Source organism: Capra hircus, chromosome 16 (genome assembly GCF_001704415.2).
Source record: "Capra hircus breed San Clemente chromosome 16, ASM170441v1, whole genome shotgun sequence".
Taxonomy (NCBI): domain Eukaryota; kingdom Metazoa; phylum Chordata; class Mammalia; order Artiodactyla; family Bovidae; genus Capra; species Capra hircus.
The window spans coordinates 73,858,151-73,877,737 of NC_030823.1; the positions used below are offsets into that span (position 1 = coordinate 73,858,151).

At 54.5% G+C, this 19,587-nt stretch overlaps 1 protein-coding gene across 1 annotated transcript in view; it reads left to right on the top strand.

The window, feature by feature from the left end:
* PLXNA2 (plexin A2) overlaps window positions 1-19,587 on the top strand; it is a 232,328-nt gene that overhangs the window by 133,953 nt on the left and 78,788 nt on the right. Inside the window, exons 5-8 of the mRNA XM_018060786.1 lie at window positions 10,332-10,432; window positions 14,385-14,508; window positions 16,190-16,343; window positions 17,048-17,144. Coding sequence (XP_017916275.1) covers window positions 10,332-10,432; window positions 14,385-14,508; window positions 16,190-16,343; window positions 17,048-17,144 — 476 coding nt within the window. The remainder of the gene's footprint in view (window positions 1-10,331; window positions 10,433-14,384; window positions 14,509-16,189; window positions 16,344-17,047; window positions 17,145-19,587) is intronic.

Genomic DNA, 19,587 nt, shown 5'->3' on the forward strand with positions numbered 1-19,587 from the left:
GCCTCAGAGTCCTGTGTTCTTCAGCCTCCAGCAGGGACTGTGTCATGAATAAGGAGAAGAGTCTGAGGGACTGTGCAGATGTAATTCTCCCCAGATGATGGATCAGCAGTCTCAGCACAGAGAGGCGGGGTGGCTCGCTCTAGACCACCCCACGCGGAGTGCAGAGCCTGCAGCTTCCCTTGCAAACACTCCACCTTCAGTGGGTCTGCACCGAGAGACAGCACAGTAACTACTGCTATTAAGCACCAACTGTGTGCAAGGCTCTCCATGTACAAATGTCACTCAAACCTCCAAACAACCTTGCAAAGTTAATATCATTATTGTCAGCATTGTTACAGAGGAGGAAACTGAGGCGCGAGGAGGTCAATGAGGACCCTTTATTCACTGATCATCATAGCAGCTGGATTTGAAACTGAGGACTGTCTTCTTCAAAGCCCCACTTAACCAGGACAAAGTACATATGGCCTCTACCGAAAGGATTCAGGAGGGGCCGTCCTTACCCAGGTGTTCATCGATAGCATGAATTTGCTTTCCCCATCATCCTTTCCCCTTTGACTCCTGCATGACCTTCTGCTGGGTTTTATGAATGAGAAGGAGAAAAAATATATATCATTGAAAAGTTCAACCAACTTTGGCTCCCATTCTCAGAGTGATAGATAGCTTTAATTACTCCAAACTACTCAGCCACTCCACTCTTCTCCCCCCAGTCATTAAAAATAGATTTTTCTCTTTGAACTTCACTCGGCCCTCGGGGGTCCAGATAGTCAGGAGTTCTTAGGAGACAGCCCCAGGGTCAGCTTCTGGTCAGAAGGTTGCATGTTGCTTTGGTGGCAATCACAGGGTCCAGAAACTCCAGCTGGCTTCCTGGGAGGTTCACGCCTCCTTCTTGATGCTATTAGTCACGTGACTTTGGCAGCTCAGAGGATGGGCAGGGGGCTGGATTGGTGTTTACTTTATGAGGATTTAAGGGGCTCTCACACATCACTATTGATTTTTAAAGAACTGGACCTAACCCTGGGAACAAACAATAAATAATGACTTCTTCACATTAATTACTGGGAAGTTGATTCGTTGGAAAGGCTGGAGCTGAAAATAGGAGCTCAGAAGGGCTCTGCTCCCTGATGAGCAGGCAGGATGAAGTGAGATGGGTTTGGTGGGCTCCGTTTTAAAAATAAGGGAGGGAGGCTTGAAGAGGTTAAGCCGCTTTGCCGAGGTCTCACTGCAAATGACTAGCAAGGCCAGGATAGGAAGCCCCTGCTACTTCGGCCTCCAGGCGGGACTGGCTGAGGGCTCGTGGCTCAGGGTAGGGGGTGTGGGCCCTCATTTCCACTGCTCTGGTCCTGGCTGGTTTTTAAGATATCCTGCAGGGCATCGTCAGCCCCACCAGCCTTTCCCCCTCCTCAGCCTCTCACATCAGCCCCTGTATCGTCTGGCTCCAGATCCACCCGCTGACTCTCCATCAGCAAACAGAGAAAGCCACGCGCACGGCCAGCAACAGTCAAGAGGGGAAGTGTCAGTACAGGGCCGGCCCCCGTGTCCAGAAGGAAGAAAGGTGATCCTGACTGACAGCCCTCGGGGCAGCCTCAGGCGAGGGGCCTTCCCTGCCTGATGCCGCCGCACCCCCCTCACCACCCCCACCTGGCAGTCGGGCACACCCGGACTCCAGTGCCGTTTCCGCCACCTGCAAGGCGTGCAGCTAGGGCAGGTGATTGAACCCAAGACTCAGGCAAACCCACTCCAGTGTTCTTCCCTGGAGAACCCCAGGGACGGGGGAGCCTGGTGGGCTGCTGTTCATGGGGTCGCAGAGTCGGACACGGCCGAGCGACTTCACTTTCACTTTTCACTTTCATGCATTGGAGAAGGAAATGGCAACCCACTCCAGTGTTCTTGCCTGGAGAATCCCAGGGACGGGGGAGCCTGGTGGGCTGCGTCCATGGGGTCACACAGAATCGGACAAGGCTGACCTGACGCAGCAGCAGCAGCAGCAGCTTTGTAACAAGCAAGGTGGGTCTCTTCCCTCCCCTGCGAGGCTGGTGTGAGCCTCAGGTGAGGGGACAGAGGACGCAGTGCAGCAGGTGCAGGTGAACGGCCGCCTCATCCCCTTCTTTGGACAAAGCTCATCCAACTGCCTGCTCAGAGGAAGGTGGCGCGGGCCCAGGGCGCCCTCAGCAGAGGCCTCGGTCCCCCTCACATCCAAAGAGGGGGTCTCACGGCTGCCCCCAGCCACACCTGGCAGAGGAGAACGAGGTTAAAATGCTGCTTCAGGCATCCAGTTGACAATCAGCTCTGCCTGTAAAGCGTAGGAGAGTGCACAAGGGTATTATTCCATGAAGTCTTGCGGAGCCAAAGGGCTATTTATTGTACGAGGTGTGTTTGGAGCCTGGGAAGGCTGGCCTGTCGCTGGAGGGTCCGCTTTGGCTTGGGTGCCTGAGAGACTCTGGCCAGGGCTGGGGGCTGCATGAGGCCTCCCTGAACGTCTGTGCCCATGTTTCTCTTCCTGTGAGAACCCTGAACTCTGGCCCCATCGGGTGTACAGGGAAGGCAGAGCCCTAAGCTGTCAGGCCGGCTGTACTTGTTCCCCACGGAGCTGACAAGATTTGGCTAAGCCTGTGAGGAGAGACTCCTCCCTGCCCATCCGTGCCAGCTGGTAACAACTGCCAGGCGCAGGCCAGCTCCTAAGAGCAGTGGAGTCAGAAAGATGAACGCCCAGCCTGCCCTCTGGTTGCTTCCCACCTTTTGAATCCCGCTCTGACCTCGGCCTCCGGACTGACGCCTGAGCCTCCTGTCCCTCTTTTTCTCCAAAAGATCCCTCATGGCATGTCACCACTACGGCCACGGAGGACCCCCTCCCCTCCAGCTGACCTTCTCCACTCCCTGGGACGGGCCCCAGGGTTTCAGCCAACCCTTTGTGTGTATTAGTCACTCAGACATATCCAATTCTTTGCAACCCCATGGACTGTAAGCTGCCAGGCTCCGTCCGTGGAATTCTCCGGGGAAGCATACTGGAGTGGATTGCCATTTCCTTCTCCAGGGGATCTTCCCGACCCAGGGAACGAACCTGGGTCTCCCACCATGGTGAAGGCAGATTCTTCACCATCTGAGCCACCTTGGGCGCCTCTATTTCCTGGTGGAGCAAATGGATCTCCCACTACCTAACAATCCGCAGCCTCTCTGCCTGCAGGAGCTGAGCACAGCGAACGAGATAAGCATGCAGAGCGTGCTCACACCCTCTCCCGGCCTGGCTGTGATGCCGCCACGGAGCCCAGCCCGCACACAAGCCCTGGCAGGGCCTCCCTTCAGCCTGCCCTCGGCCTGTGACCATAGATGAGCATCAGGTTGCTTCTTGAAAAAACATATCTGGTTTGGGAAAAAGAGCAGAAAGGAGGTCTGAGACCCTAGAGGCTCCAAGGGAAGAGAGGGTGGGCTGGTGGGGAGGGCCCATCAGGAGAAGGGACGAGAGACGGGAGGGCAGCTCCGGGAGCCGGCTGTGCCTCAGCTGCTGTGCGCTTTGCCAGGGGGCCCCGGGGACCCCGAGGCTGTGGCTCAGGCCAACTGCATGCTTCCACACAGGCTGTGTGTGTGCCCTCCTAGTCCCGTCACCTGGCTCTCAGCCACTGAGAAGGCCGCTGTTTCTCTGCTTGCGGCAGGAGGCAGGAGACATGTGTGGGGACAGGTGGGGACGTCTGGCCGGGGACGGGGGGGCGGGGCGCAGGTTCCGGGGAAGCAGGGGGTGAAACACTCAGTCCCCAGGGCCCCTGCGGCCTGGGGAGCGGCTTTCCCTTATTCCTCCCTCTCTCCGTCTCTCTCTTGCCCAATTGCCAAGGGCTCCTGCCCGCCCTGGAGCAGACTGCCCACGTGGAAGGCCCCCGAGGACAGCCTCTGCACTTTGTCCTCTGAGTCACAGCTGTCCCTTGCTTGATGTCCCCCATGTCCCTCTGTCGTGCGTCTGTTCTACCATGTTAAGATGATCCAGTTTCCTTGGTTTTGTCCTCAACCAAACCATGGGCTCCAGAGAGCAGAGAGTGCGGCCTGATGCCCAATGGAGAGCTTGCATGCTAAGCCGAGCCCGACTCTTTGCGGTCCTGTGGACTCTAGCTCGCAAGTCTCTGTCCCTGGGGATTCTCCAGGCAAGGTTACTGGAGTGGGTTGCCATGCCCTCCTCCAGGGGATCTTGCCGACCCAGGGACTGAGCCCTGGTCTCTCATGTCTCCTCTTTGGCAGGCAGGTTCTTTGCCACCTGGGAGCCCAATGCAGGGCTTTGTGTGTGTGTGTGTGGTGCTTAGTCGTGTCCAGCTCTTTACGACCCCACCCACCAGGCTCCTCTATCCTTTGGATTCTCCAGGCAAAATTACTGGAGTGGGTTGCCATGGCCTTCTTCAGGGATCTTCCCAACCCAGGGATCGACCTCAGGTTTCCCACATTGCAGGCAGATTCTTTACCTTCTGAGCCACCAAGGAAGCCCACCGTATAAATGCTTTGTAAATACTGAAGGGTCACAGGGGACCCAGGCCCAGCCCACGGTCAGAATCTCTACGTTGGTCTCCTTCCAACTCAGGTGTCTCTCCCATAGACACCCCCGGATTCTCAGAACCCGGTAGCTCCTTCTAGGTGTCCATACAGGGTGGCAGAGACGCAGGCTTGATTCTCTTTCCCCTCGATTCTGCTGTCCCTCGCTCCACTGTTGGGGAGCTCTTCTCTGAAGAGGGACGGCGTGGCACCTGATGGAGTAACTGTCCAGGCTGATGGTAACCACCAGGGTCACAGAGGTCTCCAGGGCCTTCCCGGATGGTCCTAGCCCTGCAGGTGTGCCATGTTCTGCGAGACCTTCAGGAAGGAGGCGGCTTCTAGCCCTTCCCTTGGTGACTTGTCCCCAAAGCCGACGATCATCTGCTGTCACACCCCTTGTTGAGCCAGACCCCTCACCCCGTGCACCAACAGGGGGGCGGGTGGGGAGCAGGGGCCACTCCAAACTCTGCGCCCTGCCGAGCCCCACCTGTGTCATATGAGCCCCTGGGACTCAGGCCAAGGGGAGGCCCTGGAGACTGGGGCCCCGGAGCTGGAGAAGCCAAGAACACAGTATGAGTCACCTTTAATGAAGAGGGTTTCTTAAGTAAATGACTTAATAGGGCAGTTACATTCATTAGAGGCATAATTACGAGGCCTAAGATCAAGTGGAGATGAATGCCGAGTGAGCAGTGGGTGGACTCCAGTGTGGCGTGACCCCGTGGTCCAGGGGAGAAGGCGGTGGAGGCGGCAGGGGAGGGTTGTCCTCACCGCCGCACCCGTGTGCCCACCCAGCCACCCGGATCCCTGCACTCAGGGTGGGGGGCAGGGGAGCCTCCGGCATAATGAAAGCACAATCATAATAAACAAACACTAATTAAGGTGTCGTCATCGAGTGTCCCATTAGACCCTGAGTCAACCTGACAAAGCCCCGCCTGACGCAGTGGACGCTTTCCAGGACTAGCTCCCTTTCATTCTAGAGCTTCCCCGAGATAGCGCGCACCCCCAGCCCATCCTCCCCCAGGCCCCAGAGCAAGTGCCCACCTGTCGCCTGCCTGGTGCCAGCTGAGTGGCCCCTGACCCCAGGAGTTTGAATTCGGTTCCTTCAGGTCCGCCATAGACTCAGAGATACTGGAATCAATTCCTCCTGGGCCGTGGACCGGTCCCCAGACCAGCCTCCAGCTCTCCTCCCCGAGAAGCAGTCTAGTTCCTTCTTCAGCTCCGAGGCAGAGTTCGATTCTATTTCTTCGTGGCCCCAGGCAGAGCCTGACATTTAGAAAGATTTCCCAGGATGTGAGGTCACGTTTACCAGCGGTTCTCATAAAAAAAACTAGCTGGAGAGCTTGTTGGAACCATTTCTCAGGCCCTGCCTCATGCCAGAATTTCTGACTCAGTTGGACTCTGGATTCTGATGTCTCTTAAGCTCACGGGTCATGCCAAGGGTGTTGGTTTGAGGATCCAGGATGCCTCTTCACAGAGGACACTCTTTTGGCCAAGAAGTGATGGACTGGAGAGCTTACACTGTGTGTTCCGCTGTGTGGGCTTCTCTGTCCTTCCCAAGCCAACCCAGACCTGCTCCCCAGACTTCTATACACTCATCACTCTTGACCCTCAAGCTCGGCTTTCCTGTTTGCTCACGCGGTTCCTTCCAGCCGGGACGCTCTTCATCTGGATCTTCACCTTGAAGACCCAGACCCAGGCCACACCCCTCACAAAGCCTCCTTGGGATGCCCGTCTAGAGCCATGCTCCCCCGACAAGAACAAAACGCCAGGCACCCAGCGGCATGTGTCCTTCTAAGTTTTCTAGCAACCATATTTTAAAAAGTAAGAAGAGGCAGCTGAAATCAATCGTTAGGTTTTATTTAACCCCAGATTTACTAAATTTTCTCAGCACTTGTCAATAAGAGTTAGTAACGTGCTGTTTTCCATCCTGGTTTCCCACGCTGGGTCATCTATGTCCGGTTGTCTTTAGAGCGTGTCTCAGTTCGAACTAGCCCCTTCCAGATGCTGGCAGCCACACTGGCCCACGTGCTGGATGGCATAGACGTAGAAGTAGTCTTTTCTTTGCTCCGAATTCCCTCAGCCCTCTTTTGATACCTAAGAACACACATCACTTTTCTTGTTTTTATTGCTCGGCTGCTTGCAACTTGAAGGTGATGGCTGTGTTTTAATGCTGCTGTTGATTTTATTGCCTTAAAGTGCCCAGCACTGGCCTTTCTGTATGATGTGATCAATGCCTACAAGTTGATGAATGAATATGGAAACACCTGATTATAGGAAAGACAGAGCAGCCATGGAAACACCTGACTTTGAGCGCCGCCTTCCAGTCCCCTGTGACGTTTCTCTCCTCTGGTTTGTATATGGCTGTTAGATCTCCGAGAAGAGAATAAATTCAAGTTTTAGGACCCCCACTCCCATAAAAGTTTCCTGTTTCACTTTGCTCTTCAACTCTGTGTATTAAAAAAAAAAAAAAATTCCCACCAGGAGGGCCCAGGAAACAGGAAAATAGTTGTGCAGTTGGTTTCGTGTTTGGAGAAGAACAGGCTTCTCACTATCTCCGCGGCACTTGGCGTGAAAGTGGGCTTTGTTGCTGGAGACACTGCTCCCATTCAGGGCCCCGTTCCCCAGCTGCTGAGAGCAGGGCTGTGTTTTGACAGACGGGCCGAATGCAATGCAGACAGTTGTTTTAATTTCCAGCCAGATGCAGACATCACTCACACGGAGCCTGAAACCCAGGAAAGGGAGCCGGGCACTGGACTGCGGCTCTCGGGCCTCTGAGGGCAGGTTGGGAGGGGGAGGGCACTAGCGGAAGCCCCCCTGGGCGACTGGGGTCACAGATACCCTGAAGGGCTGAGGGCCCCCAGGCGCGGGGAAGGGCCGCGGGGAGAGCATCTGGCAGTCACATGCCAGAAAGGTGCTTCTAGCAGGGATCGTAGGCCATGAGTCAGGGGTCAGCAGGGGCTCCTTAAGGCAGGGTGCTGTCCGGGGCCAGTGGTATGCCTGGAGATTACCTTTGAACCGTCCACGTCATTCAGCAGTTGCAGGGAGAAGTTAGGAGCATCCTGAAAGTCAGAGCTGGAAGGACTCAGGTGGGTTCCTCTGGGTCAGAAGTATACCTTCCGAAGCCTCCCAGACACGTGTCCCCTTGACTCAGCTCATGCCTCCCACGGACGGGAGTCCCTGCTGGAACCCTGGTCTGCTGCATTATTGGACAGCCTTGACGTTCTTCTGTTGGGCTTTCCTGGATCTCTTTACCCCTGGGTCTCATCTCCGTCACAGCGCTGCCCTTCAAACCACGGCAAACCACTTCTGTGCTCCCCCTTGAGATTCACCTTCTCTGAGCTAAAGAAACATCCAGGTCTCTCAAGCTGCACCTCAGATGCCAGCGCTGGGTCCCGCCCCATCGTGACCACCCTTCTGGGAAGTCTGTGTGGTGGGGCTGCATGTCTGCAGGGGCAGGCTGCCCAGCCCTGAACTGGGAACTCCCCAGGGTGGGGCACCTCTGTCCCGACACCACGTCCATTAACGTGGCCTATGACCCAGTTAGTCCCCAGAGCCATGCCATCACCCTGTCAGGTCCGATTGGACCTCCGAGTTGAGAGTCCACTCAAACCCACACACCTGTCATGCATGAGCTATTTCAAACCAGCTGTCCTCCAACCTCCACTTAGAATATCTGCTTTTTTAAACTAAATTTCCAGATTTTACACTTATGCTTTCTGCATCTCATTTATTTTATTATTAAAGGCAACTCAGGAATGCTTAAAGCCGATCATGTCACTCAGAGGGAAAAGCTTTGTAATTCAGAATGTTAAGTGTTAAGATGTGGGGCAAATGAGTCAGTGGGGGGAGGGCACCCAATAGAGAGAAGGAAGGTTTCTGGGGTTGGTACCCAAAACCTTTCACAGTCTGACCCCTGGTTACGTACACCAGCCTCATCTCTCAGCTCGTCGCATCCAGTGTGCATGCCACACTTGAGTTAAGCTGAACTGAGCCATGATTCTCAGGTGAGGCAGTGGTAAAGAATCTGCCGGCCAGTGCCGAAGACCAAGAGATGAAGGTTTAATCCCTGGGTCGGAAGATCCCGTGAAGAAGGAAATGGAAACCCACTCCAGTATTCTTGCCTGGAAAATTCCATGGACAGCGGAACCTGATGGGCACAGTCTACAGGGTCTTGAAAGAGTCGGACAGGACTGAGTTCGCATGTACCAACAGCCATGATTACTTTTGCCCGTGGTAATCTCTCAGCTAGGAAGGCCCTTCCAGGCATCTGTAGCAGGCCCGCTCTTACCCTGACTCACCCATACTCAGCTGCTGGTCCGTTTTCCAGACAGATTGTGCTGAGTGGCCCCTCCTTTAAGCTGCCAAGGCCCCCGGGGCATATAACCATCGCTTGCGATGGATGTTCGCCACCATGTCGAGTAGGGCTCGGTTTGTAATTACCAAGTCCCGCGGGCTGCATGCTCTGCGGGGTGCAAATCTGTGTCCGGTTCGCTGCAGTTTCTCTAGCACACAGCACTGGAGCCTTGACACAGTGACATCTGATAAATGGTTGCTGGGTGAGCCGTGTTAGACTCCATCCCGAGCCTCTTGGGAGGATGCTGTGAAGGCGTCTCCATCAGACCCTTCATCCCCCTGCCAGAGGTGGAACACTGGGCTGCTGGACCACAGGTTGTGTTTCCGCTTGACTTCACACGTCCAGTAGGTGGGGAACCTCTCTGCCCTGACAAATGAGATCCCATTCCCAGCCTAGCAAATGTTTTTGCAGCCCAGCTGCCTGCGGGCTCAGCCATCGACAGATACCTAGGACAGACCGAATGCAAGACTTCAATCTTCTGACCCTTTGTCTGGCCTTAATGTTAACACCCGCTGGGCAGGTAAGGGTAAGTAATGAGCACACAGGCCTGGTTTCTGTCCCAGCATGGCCTCACCCAGAAGCCAGGAAGGGAAGGCTGCCTGCTCTAGTAGGGGGGCAGGTCACGGGCTTGAGCTACACACTCCCCTTTCCCCAGCAAGACGGCATCAGACAGGCAGCTCATCTCTGTTCCCATTTAGCCAGACTTTTCAAAGGACGGGAGATTTACTAGGGAAAACTGAATACAGACATCAGAGAATAGGCTAATTGGATCCAGGTGGTGCGTCTGGTTGGCGGTAAAAAGACGGTGCCACTCGGTGAATACTATTTGATAGGGAAAGTTTCTCCTTCTCTCTCTTTTTATTTATCAGTGCTTTCTTTGCAGGCAGGATGTCTCAGCCCGAGCCCAGCTGAAAGCTCTTCAGAGGCTAGTTGGTGGCACTCAATGGCCTTTCAGCAGAGTTAACCGTTTCCAGCGTCTTCCTGGAGCAGGCCCAGCCCTCCTGAGGACTTTAGTGCAGGCAGAGAGCAGCTGGAGGGCTTGCTTCCACCCCTGGGGAAGGCCAGAAGCCTGGGGGCTGTTAGCTGTGCCTGCCCCGTGCAGGGGAAACAGATGAGAACACTGAAGGACCGATTCAGCCCTGTTGTCTCCTCTCTAGGGGTGGTGGCAGTGCCAGCGTGCACACGCACGTGTGTGTGTGTGAGTCGCTCAGTCGTGTCCAACTCTTTGCGACCCCATGAACTGTAGCCCGCCAAGCTGCTCTGTCCATGGAAGTCTCCAGGCAAGAATACTGGAGTGTAGCCTATCCCTGCTCCAGAGGATCTTCCCGACCCAGGGATGGAACTCTAGCCTCCTGCATCGCAGGCAGATTCTTTCCCATTTGAGCTACTGGTTAGGTATAATTGAGTCTGAACACACTGTCTGGAGGCATCACTCCCTGATCTAACCTGCTGTCTTTTCCCTCTCGGCCAGATCACCAGGGTCCCCGTGGAATCCTGTGAGCAGTACACGACTTGCGGGGAGTGCCTGAGCTCGGGGGACCCTCACTGTGGCTGGTGTGCCCTGCACAACATGTAAGTTTGGCACAGTCTGGAAAAAAAAAAAAAAACCTGGAATGCAGAAGACCAGGTACTTTCCTGGAAATGTTGATGAGGGATGTGACCTCAGTTTGCAGGGAGAGAGGAATTTCCCTCTGCTGAGCAGTAATTCTAATCGTGGTTGGAGTGCTGAAAGCAAAGAAGAGGGGCCGTGAGTGCCTTCTTTGCAAGGGCGGTGCCTCTGTGGTCTCACCTCCAAAACCCGACCCCTACTCCCTCCATCTCTGGCCAGCTGCTCTGAAGTCTGTACCTTTGCTACAGGGAAGGCTAGTGGTGTTGGAAGAGCTTGCAAGGGAAGTTAAAGCGTCTCTAGATTGTAGCCTGAACAAGGCACCTCCTTCCTGGAGTTTGGACTCCAGTGAGCGGCCGTGTGACCCGGCATGGTCCACTGACAACCCTGGGCCTCCTTTTCCCCGTCGCTAAAAAGGGATAATGCCTACCTCGCAGGTGAACCGTGAGGATTAAATGCTACATAAATGCTTTGGCAGTAAGGAATCTCAGGATAAGCTACACAAGTCAAAGTGATGATCATGGACTTGGAACCCTTGGGAGGACCCTTCTGGCCTCATCAGTCCCTGATTCCAAGAAGCCTACCTCTCACTCCAGCTGGCCTCGCATCTCTATTCAGATGCACCCCCCTGCCACTGAATACCAGCCCAATAGAAATGCAAAATCACACTTAAGCTTCATAACTCCAAGAGCCCCAAAGGGAGAGCAGAGGGAAGAAACTCCAAAGGCAGAGGGGGGAGGCGGCTGGCTAGGAATTCTGCTCCCAAGGGGCCTCGGAAACTCCAGGGCTCCGTGCCAGCCAGCAGAGCACCCCCACGAGAAGTGCCGGTTTAGGGTGGGGGCGGAGGCGGAGGGCCAGAGTTCAGGGTCCTGCACAATCACTCTTGGCTACCAGCCTCCACAGCAGGTGTTAGAAGGGCTATGCAGGGAGGGAGCGAAGCAGGCTCCTCACAGTTGCAAAATCCGGACTGGATTGGCGCCCACACATCCTGGGATCCCTGCTTAGATTCGGAGGTAAGGGGCTCCTCAGAAAAGTTTTTGCCAGAAATGCCCTCACCAGAACCCGGACAGAGCAGCACCACGTGGGTCAGACAAGCGGCAGAGATACTGATGCCGCCGCTGCTGGGCCCCAGGAATGCCGGAAAGGGAAAAGTGAAGTCACTCAGTGTCCAACTCTTTGCGACCCCATGGACCATAGCCCACCAGGCTCCTTGGTCCATGGGATTTTCCAGGCAAGAGTACTGGAGTGGGGTGCCATTTCCTTCTCCAGGGGATCTTCCCAACCCAGGAATTGAACCTGGGTCTCCAGCATTGAGAGGTGGCTACAATTGGGGTTCCCATCAGTGATGCTGGCCCTACAGCCAGCAGGCTCTCTTTCTTCACGAGGGTTTCTCCCTCCACAGAACCCGACAGCCACCCCCAGCTCCTCGCAGTGGCCTGGGTCACCTGGCCCCCTCACTGGGCGGTGGACAGGTCCAGCCATACCACCACCCTGCTCCTCCCTGCCAATCTGGCCATGATGTCCGAGTCTCCCAGACCACCCGTCCTCCTCCTGGGCCAGGTCAGCCGGGCTGACTTAGAATGACCTCAGGAAGGGTCTCAGGTTTCCTCTGCGCTCTGAGCCCCTCCCCTCTCATCACCTCCCAGGGATGCACCGCTCCTTCCAGCAGCTCAGCTTTCCTCTTGCACCACGTGCGCATCAAGCCTTTCCCCAGTTTCACACGGACTTTCCCCTTCTCCTGGCCGGTCTCATTTTCAGCCCCTTGGGCACTGCCCACCCACCCGCTGTCCCCTTGCCTGGGTGACGGGGCCGAGTGGAGGGACCACTTCCAGCGGCCAGGACCACGCACTGGATTTGAGCAGAGGCAGAGGGCTGAGGGAGGTAGCTCAAGAGCCTCTGGATCCAAGGGTGGGGGGCGGAGAGGATCTGAAACCCTCCTGTCTCTTCTGTAGGCCTTGCTCTTGCAAGTGTGTTATTGTCTCAGAGGCTATTTATCTCTGTTGGGGCTGTTGCCATAAATAGTATGATAAAAAAAGAGCCATTTCAGTGAGTCAATGAGATAAAGGCTCCAGTCAAGAGCTCACTTTAGAGCTATCTTAAGGATTCACTTAAACCTCCATAATTCTTTCCTTTGACAGCATTCATATTCAGATCCATTATGTGCCTGGCAAGGAAGGGTCGGGGGGAGGGACTTTGTGGGGAGTTCGGTGGGAATCTCCGCTGGGTGGTGGACTCTTGTCGCGTCCCCAGAGGGGCGCTTTGGTCGGAGAAGCGCCAGCCCTGGAGCGTGCGTGCAGGGGCCACAGTGCCCACCTGCTGCTGTGGCCCGCGGCGCCAAGGACCAGAGATGAAGATGGGGGACGAAGCCGCCACGCGCGCTTCCTGACAGAGGCAACCCTGCCCGTGCCTCCCCGTCTGTGTTTCACAAACATTTATTGAAAATAAACCATATGACAGGTGGAATATCTCAATGAATAAAACATGGCCCCTGTCTTCAAAGAGCCGGAAATCCAGCCACAAGGTCACACACACGCCATCCCACACAGCTAAGACCCTATCCAGGGTTTCACATGCCCCTGGTGGGGAATAATAATAATAATATCCATAGCCATCATCATTAATATTTTTCTTAGTAGGGCCAAGAACAGGCCATTTTCTAAACACTAATTCTTTTAATAGTTATACCAGCCCTGTGAGATACAGTATTATCACTGGGCCCAGCATTTTACAGCTGGGGGAGCTGACACTTGGGGACTTCCAGGAACTTGCCCAATGGGGCCACAGCTAGCAGGCTGGAGGTCTGGATTAGAACCCAAGCACCCTGCTCCAGAGTTCACATTCTTTGCCTTTTGCCTGATACGTTTTCTGTTCCCCAATCTTCCCTCCCTCACTCATAGAGCTTCCCATAAAGATGCTGTCTATAAGAGCTACTCTTTACGTCTAAACTGCAGCTCTCATTTTGGGAGGAGGGGCGTTGATCCCACTTCTCTTAGTCTGTCCTCTTTTTAAATAGTCTTCTAATTTGTTTTTTATTATTTTTGGCTGTGCCAGGTCTCCGTTGCCGAGCGGGCTTTCCTCTCATTGCAGAGCTCGGGCGTCTCGTTGCAGTGGCTTCTTTCATTGCCGCGCTCGGGCTCCGGGGTGTGTGGGCTTCAGTAGTCGCAGCTCCGGGGTTCTAGAGCACAGGCCGGGGGTTGTGGTGCCCAGGCTTAGTTGCTCCACAGCATGTGGGATCTTCCCGAATCAGGGGTTGAACCTGTGTCTCCTGTATTGGCAAGCAGATTTGTTGCAGGGAGGGGGACCCCCTCCAGGGCCCGAAACTGGGCTTTTGTCTAACACTCAGAAATGAATTGTCCAAGGAGATACACGTGTTGATAAAGCAAGATACTTTATTGGAAAGGCCGCTGGGCAGAGAGCAGGAAGGTGAGGGAACCCAGAGAACTGCTCCGCCACGTGGCTCGCAGTCTTGGATTTTATGGTGATGGGATTAGTTTCCAGGTTGTCTTTAGCCCACCATTCTGACTCAGAGTCCTTCCTGGTGGTGCAGGCCTTGTTCAGCCAAGATGGATGCCAGCGAGGAGGATTCTGGGAGGGGGTTGGACATGTGGTGTCTCCTTTTGACCTTTCCCGAACTCTTCCAGTGGGTGGTGGCTTCTCAGTTCCGTGTTCCTCACCAGGACCTCCAGTCATAAAACAGCTCGTGCCAGTGGTGACTGTGGTGCCTGGCCGGGGTGCTTCCCCTAACAGACTCTTTCCCACTGAGCCACCAGGAAAGCTCCCTTAGCCTGTCTTTGACCGCAGTAGAGACCATCTGGGAGTCACCAAGCCCTCTGGGAGAAGTGAAGCTCACCCTGAGAAGACGGACACGGGCCTCAGAGCCGCAGAGCCCCCTCACTCACCCCTGTGCGTCTGTGGCAGGTGCTCCCGCAGGGACCGGTGCCAGCGGGCCTGGGAGCCTAACCGATTTGCCGCCAGCATCAGCCAGTGCGTGAGGCTCGAGGTGCACCCCAGCAGCATCTCCGTGTCTGAGCACAGCCGGCTGGTGAGTGAGCCCGTGCAGGGCCTGGGGGTGGGGCACAGCGCGTGCACAGGCGTGGGTGTGTTCCTTTAACTCCAGCGCAGTGTAAGCGGATCAGACTCCACGCGCTCCAGGACATTTTAGAGGAAAACTATGGTAACGCCTGTCGTTACCCAGGACCCAGTCATTCGCCCCGCTCCTTGCAGATCCGTCGCCCATTGATCTGGTTTGTAAATCTACATTTTGCATTTAGCAACAAGCCTCGGCAGCATCATGCAATCCCATCCCATTCTGAGGTGTATGGTAGAGATTGCAAGGGACCACCTGGTACAGTCGCTCATATGTGTATGTGAGAGAGAGGCAGACAGACAGCCGGACAGACAGACACAGAGAGACTGAGGCTTAATTCACAGGGTGTGCCGAAAGAGAATATTAAAGAGGTACAGCAGTCCTTCACCACCTGTCGAGGTGCAAGCCCAAATACTCCGCGTCCTCGGGCCTGCGCGGTTATTTCCTTCTGGAGGTTTTATGGGCATTCACGAATGCTAATTAGTTAATGAACCTCCCAAGACTTGCGTTCATTCATCCCCACCGGGAGGTTTTGGCTCCCATAGAGCTGAGGGAACAAACAACAGCGTTTGTACCTAAGTCTCTCGGCCCCATGGAAACGAAACTGGGGCAGAGGTCCGGCGGCAGACAAATGTATGGAAAGGCTAGGTGATGGCCACTGGGGCTGAGAAAGCCCTCCAGGCATCATGGGAAGACAAAGCGAGACCTCCCTCCCTCAGGACTCGCTTCTTGGAGGACACGGGGTGTTGTCACCGCGAACCCCCTTGGGCACTCCCCACTGGGAGTCACGTTTCTCTCCTCTGGTTTCCAATACCACTTAGATATCATATTGTTGTCATTTAGTACAAACCCACTTCCGAGGGCACGGAATTCAGAGCAGTGTTTTGCTATTAAACGGTTTCTCGATCATTCTTCTGACTGTCTGATATTTTTACCATTCAGAGGAGGATATTCAAACTTAAAAAGTCTGCAGACCTCTGGCCTGCCTCCCTGGAAGCCTAGGGAACCGCAGACATCATCCAGGGCATTGGTGTCCACTTCCTGCCTTTCTCTGATCCTCTAAGCGCCTTGTGAGGCAACTGCCCTGCTCTCGGGGAGCACTCAGGGGGCAAAGAGCCAGAGGCCGACCGAGAATAGAAGCCCACCACCTTGGTAGCCAGCCCCTGCCTGACAGCCAGGGTGGGGAGCCAGCGAAATGGTAAACTCCTTATAAACCCCCAGGCTGGTGACACATGTTCTGCTGTGAACCTAAGGCTTGTCTGTGATGAGTTCGACTCATAACTGGCTTTTCTCAAGTTTGCATGGTTTCATGTCAAAACGAGCTCGGGCTGAGATGGGTTTTGGGAACTCCCCCACCTCTAGCCTCCCCTCCTCTCCCGCCAGTGTTTTATGATTCTGGACAAGACTGAAAAGTAGTGTCAATAATAAAGACCATTGACCCTGCAACACCTCTTGCAGTGCTACGGTAATGGCTCCGGGTCAAAGCTAGAAGGGCTCCTGGACCGACATCCTCTTCCTAGATGAGGTCCGGGGAGAGGAGTGAGCAAGTAGACAGAGGCAGGGCCAGGCCTGGAGCTCAGGTCCCCTGAGCCCTGCAGGGCTTTCCCACAGCATTGTCTCTCTGCTCCGCCCACAGCTCAGCCTGGTTGTGAGTGATGCCCCCGATCTGTCTGTGGGCATCTCCTGTGCCTTTGGAAACCTGACGGAGGTAGAGGGACAAGTATCTGGGAGCCAGGTCATCTGCATCTCACCGGGACCCAAGGATGTGCCTGTCATCCCTCTGGATCAGGGTAAGACGCCTCTGCAGTGAGCGTCAGATGCTCGGGGCTGCTTGATCAGGCTGGCCCAGAGTAGGGAACCCAGGACACAGGGTGGCAAGTGTCAGCACAGACCGACTGACAGCTGCCAGACTAGGTCTTCTTACGCCAGACTCTAATTTGACTTATAAATCCATTTAAGTTTGAAAGCAAGCTGTCATGCCCCGAGGAAATTTCAGGAAGAGGGAAGTCCCTGTCTCCTATTTGGGTTAAGCCTGCACAGTGTGCGTAAGAGTTTTTCCAGACTTCCCTTCCCTTCGAGGAACGTCGGTGGCTTCAGCCAGTGGTTTTTAGTAGGTTCTCTCCATAGAACTGGGGGCTTTTAGAGGTTTTGACCTGATATATATATATTTTTTAATTTTATTTTTATATTGGTGACCCTGATATTTCTGACAGTCTTTCAGTAACCAAACATATTCAGCCTAGGCAGGGGACCCTACAAGATCTGATCCGTCACCTCCTCCCTAAGAGTGAGGCCTGGGGTGTCTGGGTCTCAGTGATGGGCTGGTCATCAGAAGGACAAAAGGGACTCTTGGAAGAGGACTCAGGAAGGCTCCATCTGCCATCACTGCCCCATGGGAGCCCCGGAGTGGCTGAATGATTTACCCCCCAGCCTCTCCACTGGGCTCCCAGCTTGTAACTTTCTCCTCCTCCCCCCCCCCCCTTATTTTTTTCAGACTGGTTTGGGCTAGAGCTGCAGCTGAGATCCAAGGAGACAGGGAAGATATTCGTCAGCACTGAGTTCAAGTTCTACAACTGCAGCGCCCACCAACTGTAAGCACGCCCCTAGCGGCGCTAGCAGTCATTAGGGTCAGAGCGGGAAGAGCACCCAGGCCAGCGCCCTTGCTTAGAGATGAGGTCAGAGGAGGCTGGTGAGCAAGTGGGTCCCGGCAGGGCCAGGCCAGAAGCCGACTTGCCCCGGGTCTGGATATGTGTGTGGGGGGGTTCCCTTAGGAACAAGAACGGTCTTACGTTCACCACCCAGTCTCCTGATCAGATGTGGCACTTTGTCTAGAACAGTGAAAAGTGTCCCATAAATATTCCAGTTATATTCAGTTTATTCAGTTATACCAAACTGAATGGCATTCGCTGTCCACAGCCTCTGATCTCATTCAGTCTCCCTTGCAACACACCCTACCCTCAACTCTCAAGCTAAAACGGGTTTGAAGTAGAAACAGAAGTCACAACCCAGGAGCTCGAAGGAAAGTCCTCCCTTTTATGCCAGCGGGTGGTGGCTTTGAATGTGGAGATCGACAGCCAGCGGAATGTAGCCACATCATCTATGGGCACGTGAAGAGGGCCTCAGAGGTGACAGCCTCAGAGGAAGGGGCAAGGCTGGGGAAATGGCCTCACCCAGCGCCTGAATAAAGGACCTGGGCTGGGACACAGCGAGGAGGCTTTCAGCTCTACCGAGCTCCACACTGAGCCTTCAACTTTTCAAGGAGGAAGCGAAAACCAGACCCAACCATCGGTCCCCAGGGGGCTTAGGTGCTGCCCATCTGACTTCACTAGCCACGTCCAGCAGCTGAGTGCCATGGCTGTGAGTTCTTATAGCTGTGCAGAAAGCCAGGCGCACTTCATAAGTAAAAATCAGGGCCAGGAGTGGAGAGAGACCCATACTTAGTTTCTGCCGGTCTTCTCTTGAAGTGAAACTGAGACTCTTTCCACATCATCTGGAAACTCATGTGCTGTGTGATTTAGAAAAAGAGAAACCGGGATCTCTATAATAGGGCCATGTAAGGGCCATGTGACCTTGGTCATAGGCAAGAGCAGAGGTCAACCAAGAGCTCCAGGCCAGAGGGAGAAGCACCTGGGAACGTTCTGTGGACCCATCCTTCCTGTTGTCCGGGACAGCATCTGCCTGAGGACTCCAGTGGCATCAGGTTTGAGGGTCCAGGCTGTGGCCACAATGGGCCCAGCAATCCATGTGGGGAAAGGCTCTGTTAGCAGCTAAGCCCTAAAGGAATCTTTAAGCCATAAAAACAGACAAACGAGCTTCATTCATTTCCCCTTTTCTGATCTGGATTTTCATGATGAGAATCATCTGCTGGAGTTCTCGGGTCTCCAGAGTAGCTAAGGAAGGAGACGTCACTTGGACCCATTTGGGACAAATAAATAGATGAGACAGAAAGACAGAACAAGTGATAAAAAGTGGCTTGGGAGGAGCCAAGACAAGGCGGTATGTGGCAGAAGCTGAACCAGATAAAATCGCCCCCTAAGCCCTGCGTCCAATCCCAGCTAACCCTGTTTTGGGAACCGCGAGCATCTTGGAGTGGGAACTCCCCAACCTCCCTCTCACGCTCCAGCACAGTGGTGATGGAACGCATTGCTTGTGAGAATGTCCTCATCTCCACAACACCCCAGTGTGATGTCACCGCTCTCAACCGTGGATTACCGTGGCAGTGGAGATGCTGTCACGGGCAGCAAGTTTTAGCAGAAAGAAAAGCAAGTATCTTTGACCTTTTATTGCCACTCACTGTCTTATCTTATTCGTCCAGTTACAAATCACAGGATCGTGTTCAAGCCTCTCTTTTTACTATGGTAAACTAAGGCCCAGAGGGGATAGGTGCTCCATTGGAGGTCACCAAATAAGCAAGTGGACAAGCCTGTTCTCAAAAAACCCTGATCTCATCATCCTTGATCCATTTTTGTGATTTACTTGCTGAATCGTAAGATGTGAGGAAGACCCAATCCATCTGGCCTAAGTTCAGGAACAAAATAACTATGGGCGTATCTAGAAGGGGATGGAAATATCCGGCATGGGGAAGAAGCGTCGATGGGATATCGCGCCTGGTCCGCCGTGGTTTATAAGCCAATGGGCCCTGGATCAAGCCCCATCCGCCCAAATGCCGTTAGAGCCCCAGCAGGTGGCGCCAGTTTGCAGACCTGGCCATGTGCCTGCCAGGTGGGTCCTGGACTAGGGGACCTGGCAAGGACCGAGTAGGTCAACTCCACCGGCCAAACCTATTTCCCTGACGGTGGTCTGACCGCACACAGGGAGCCTAGATGATACACAGAATGCAGGGAAAACCAGAGGGAAAGAGGCGCTCTACCTGGCGAGAAGGGCAGGAGCCACACGCAGCCTGTCGCTCCCATGTCTGGCTACTTGGAGAGGGCGACAGAGTTATCAGCAGATACCATTCACTCCACGCAAACTCCAAAACACAGGTGATATGAACCACCTGTGAACACTCAGATATGCTTTAAGAGCTTGAAG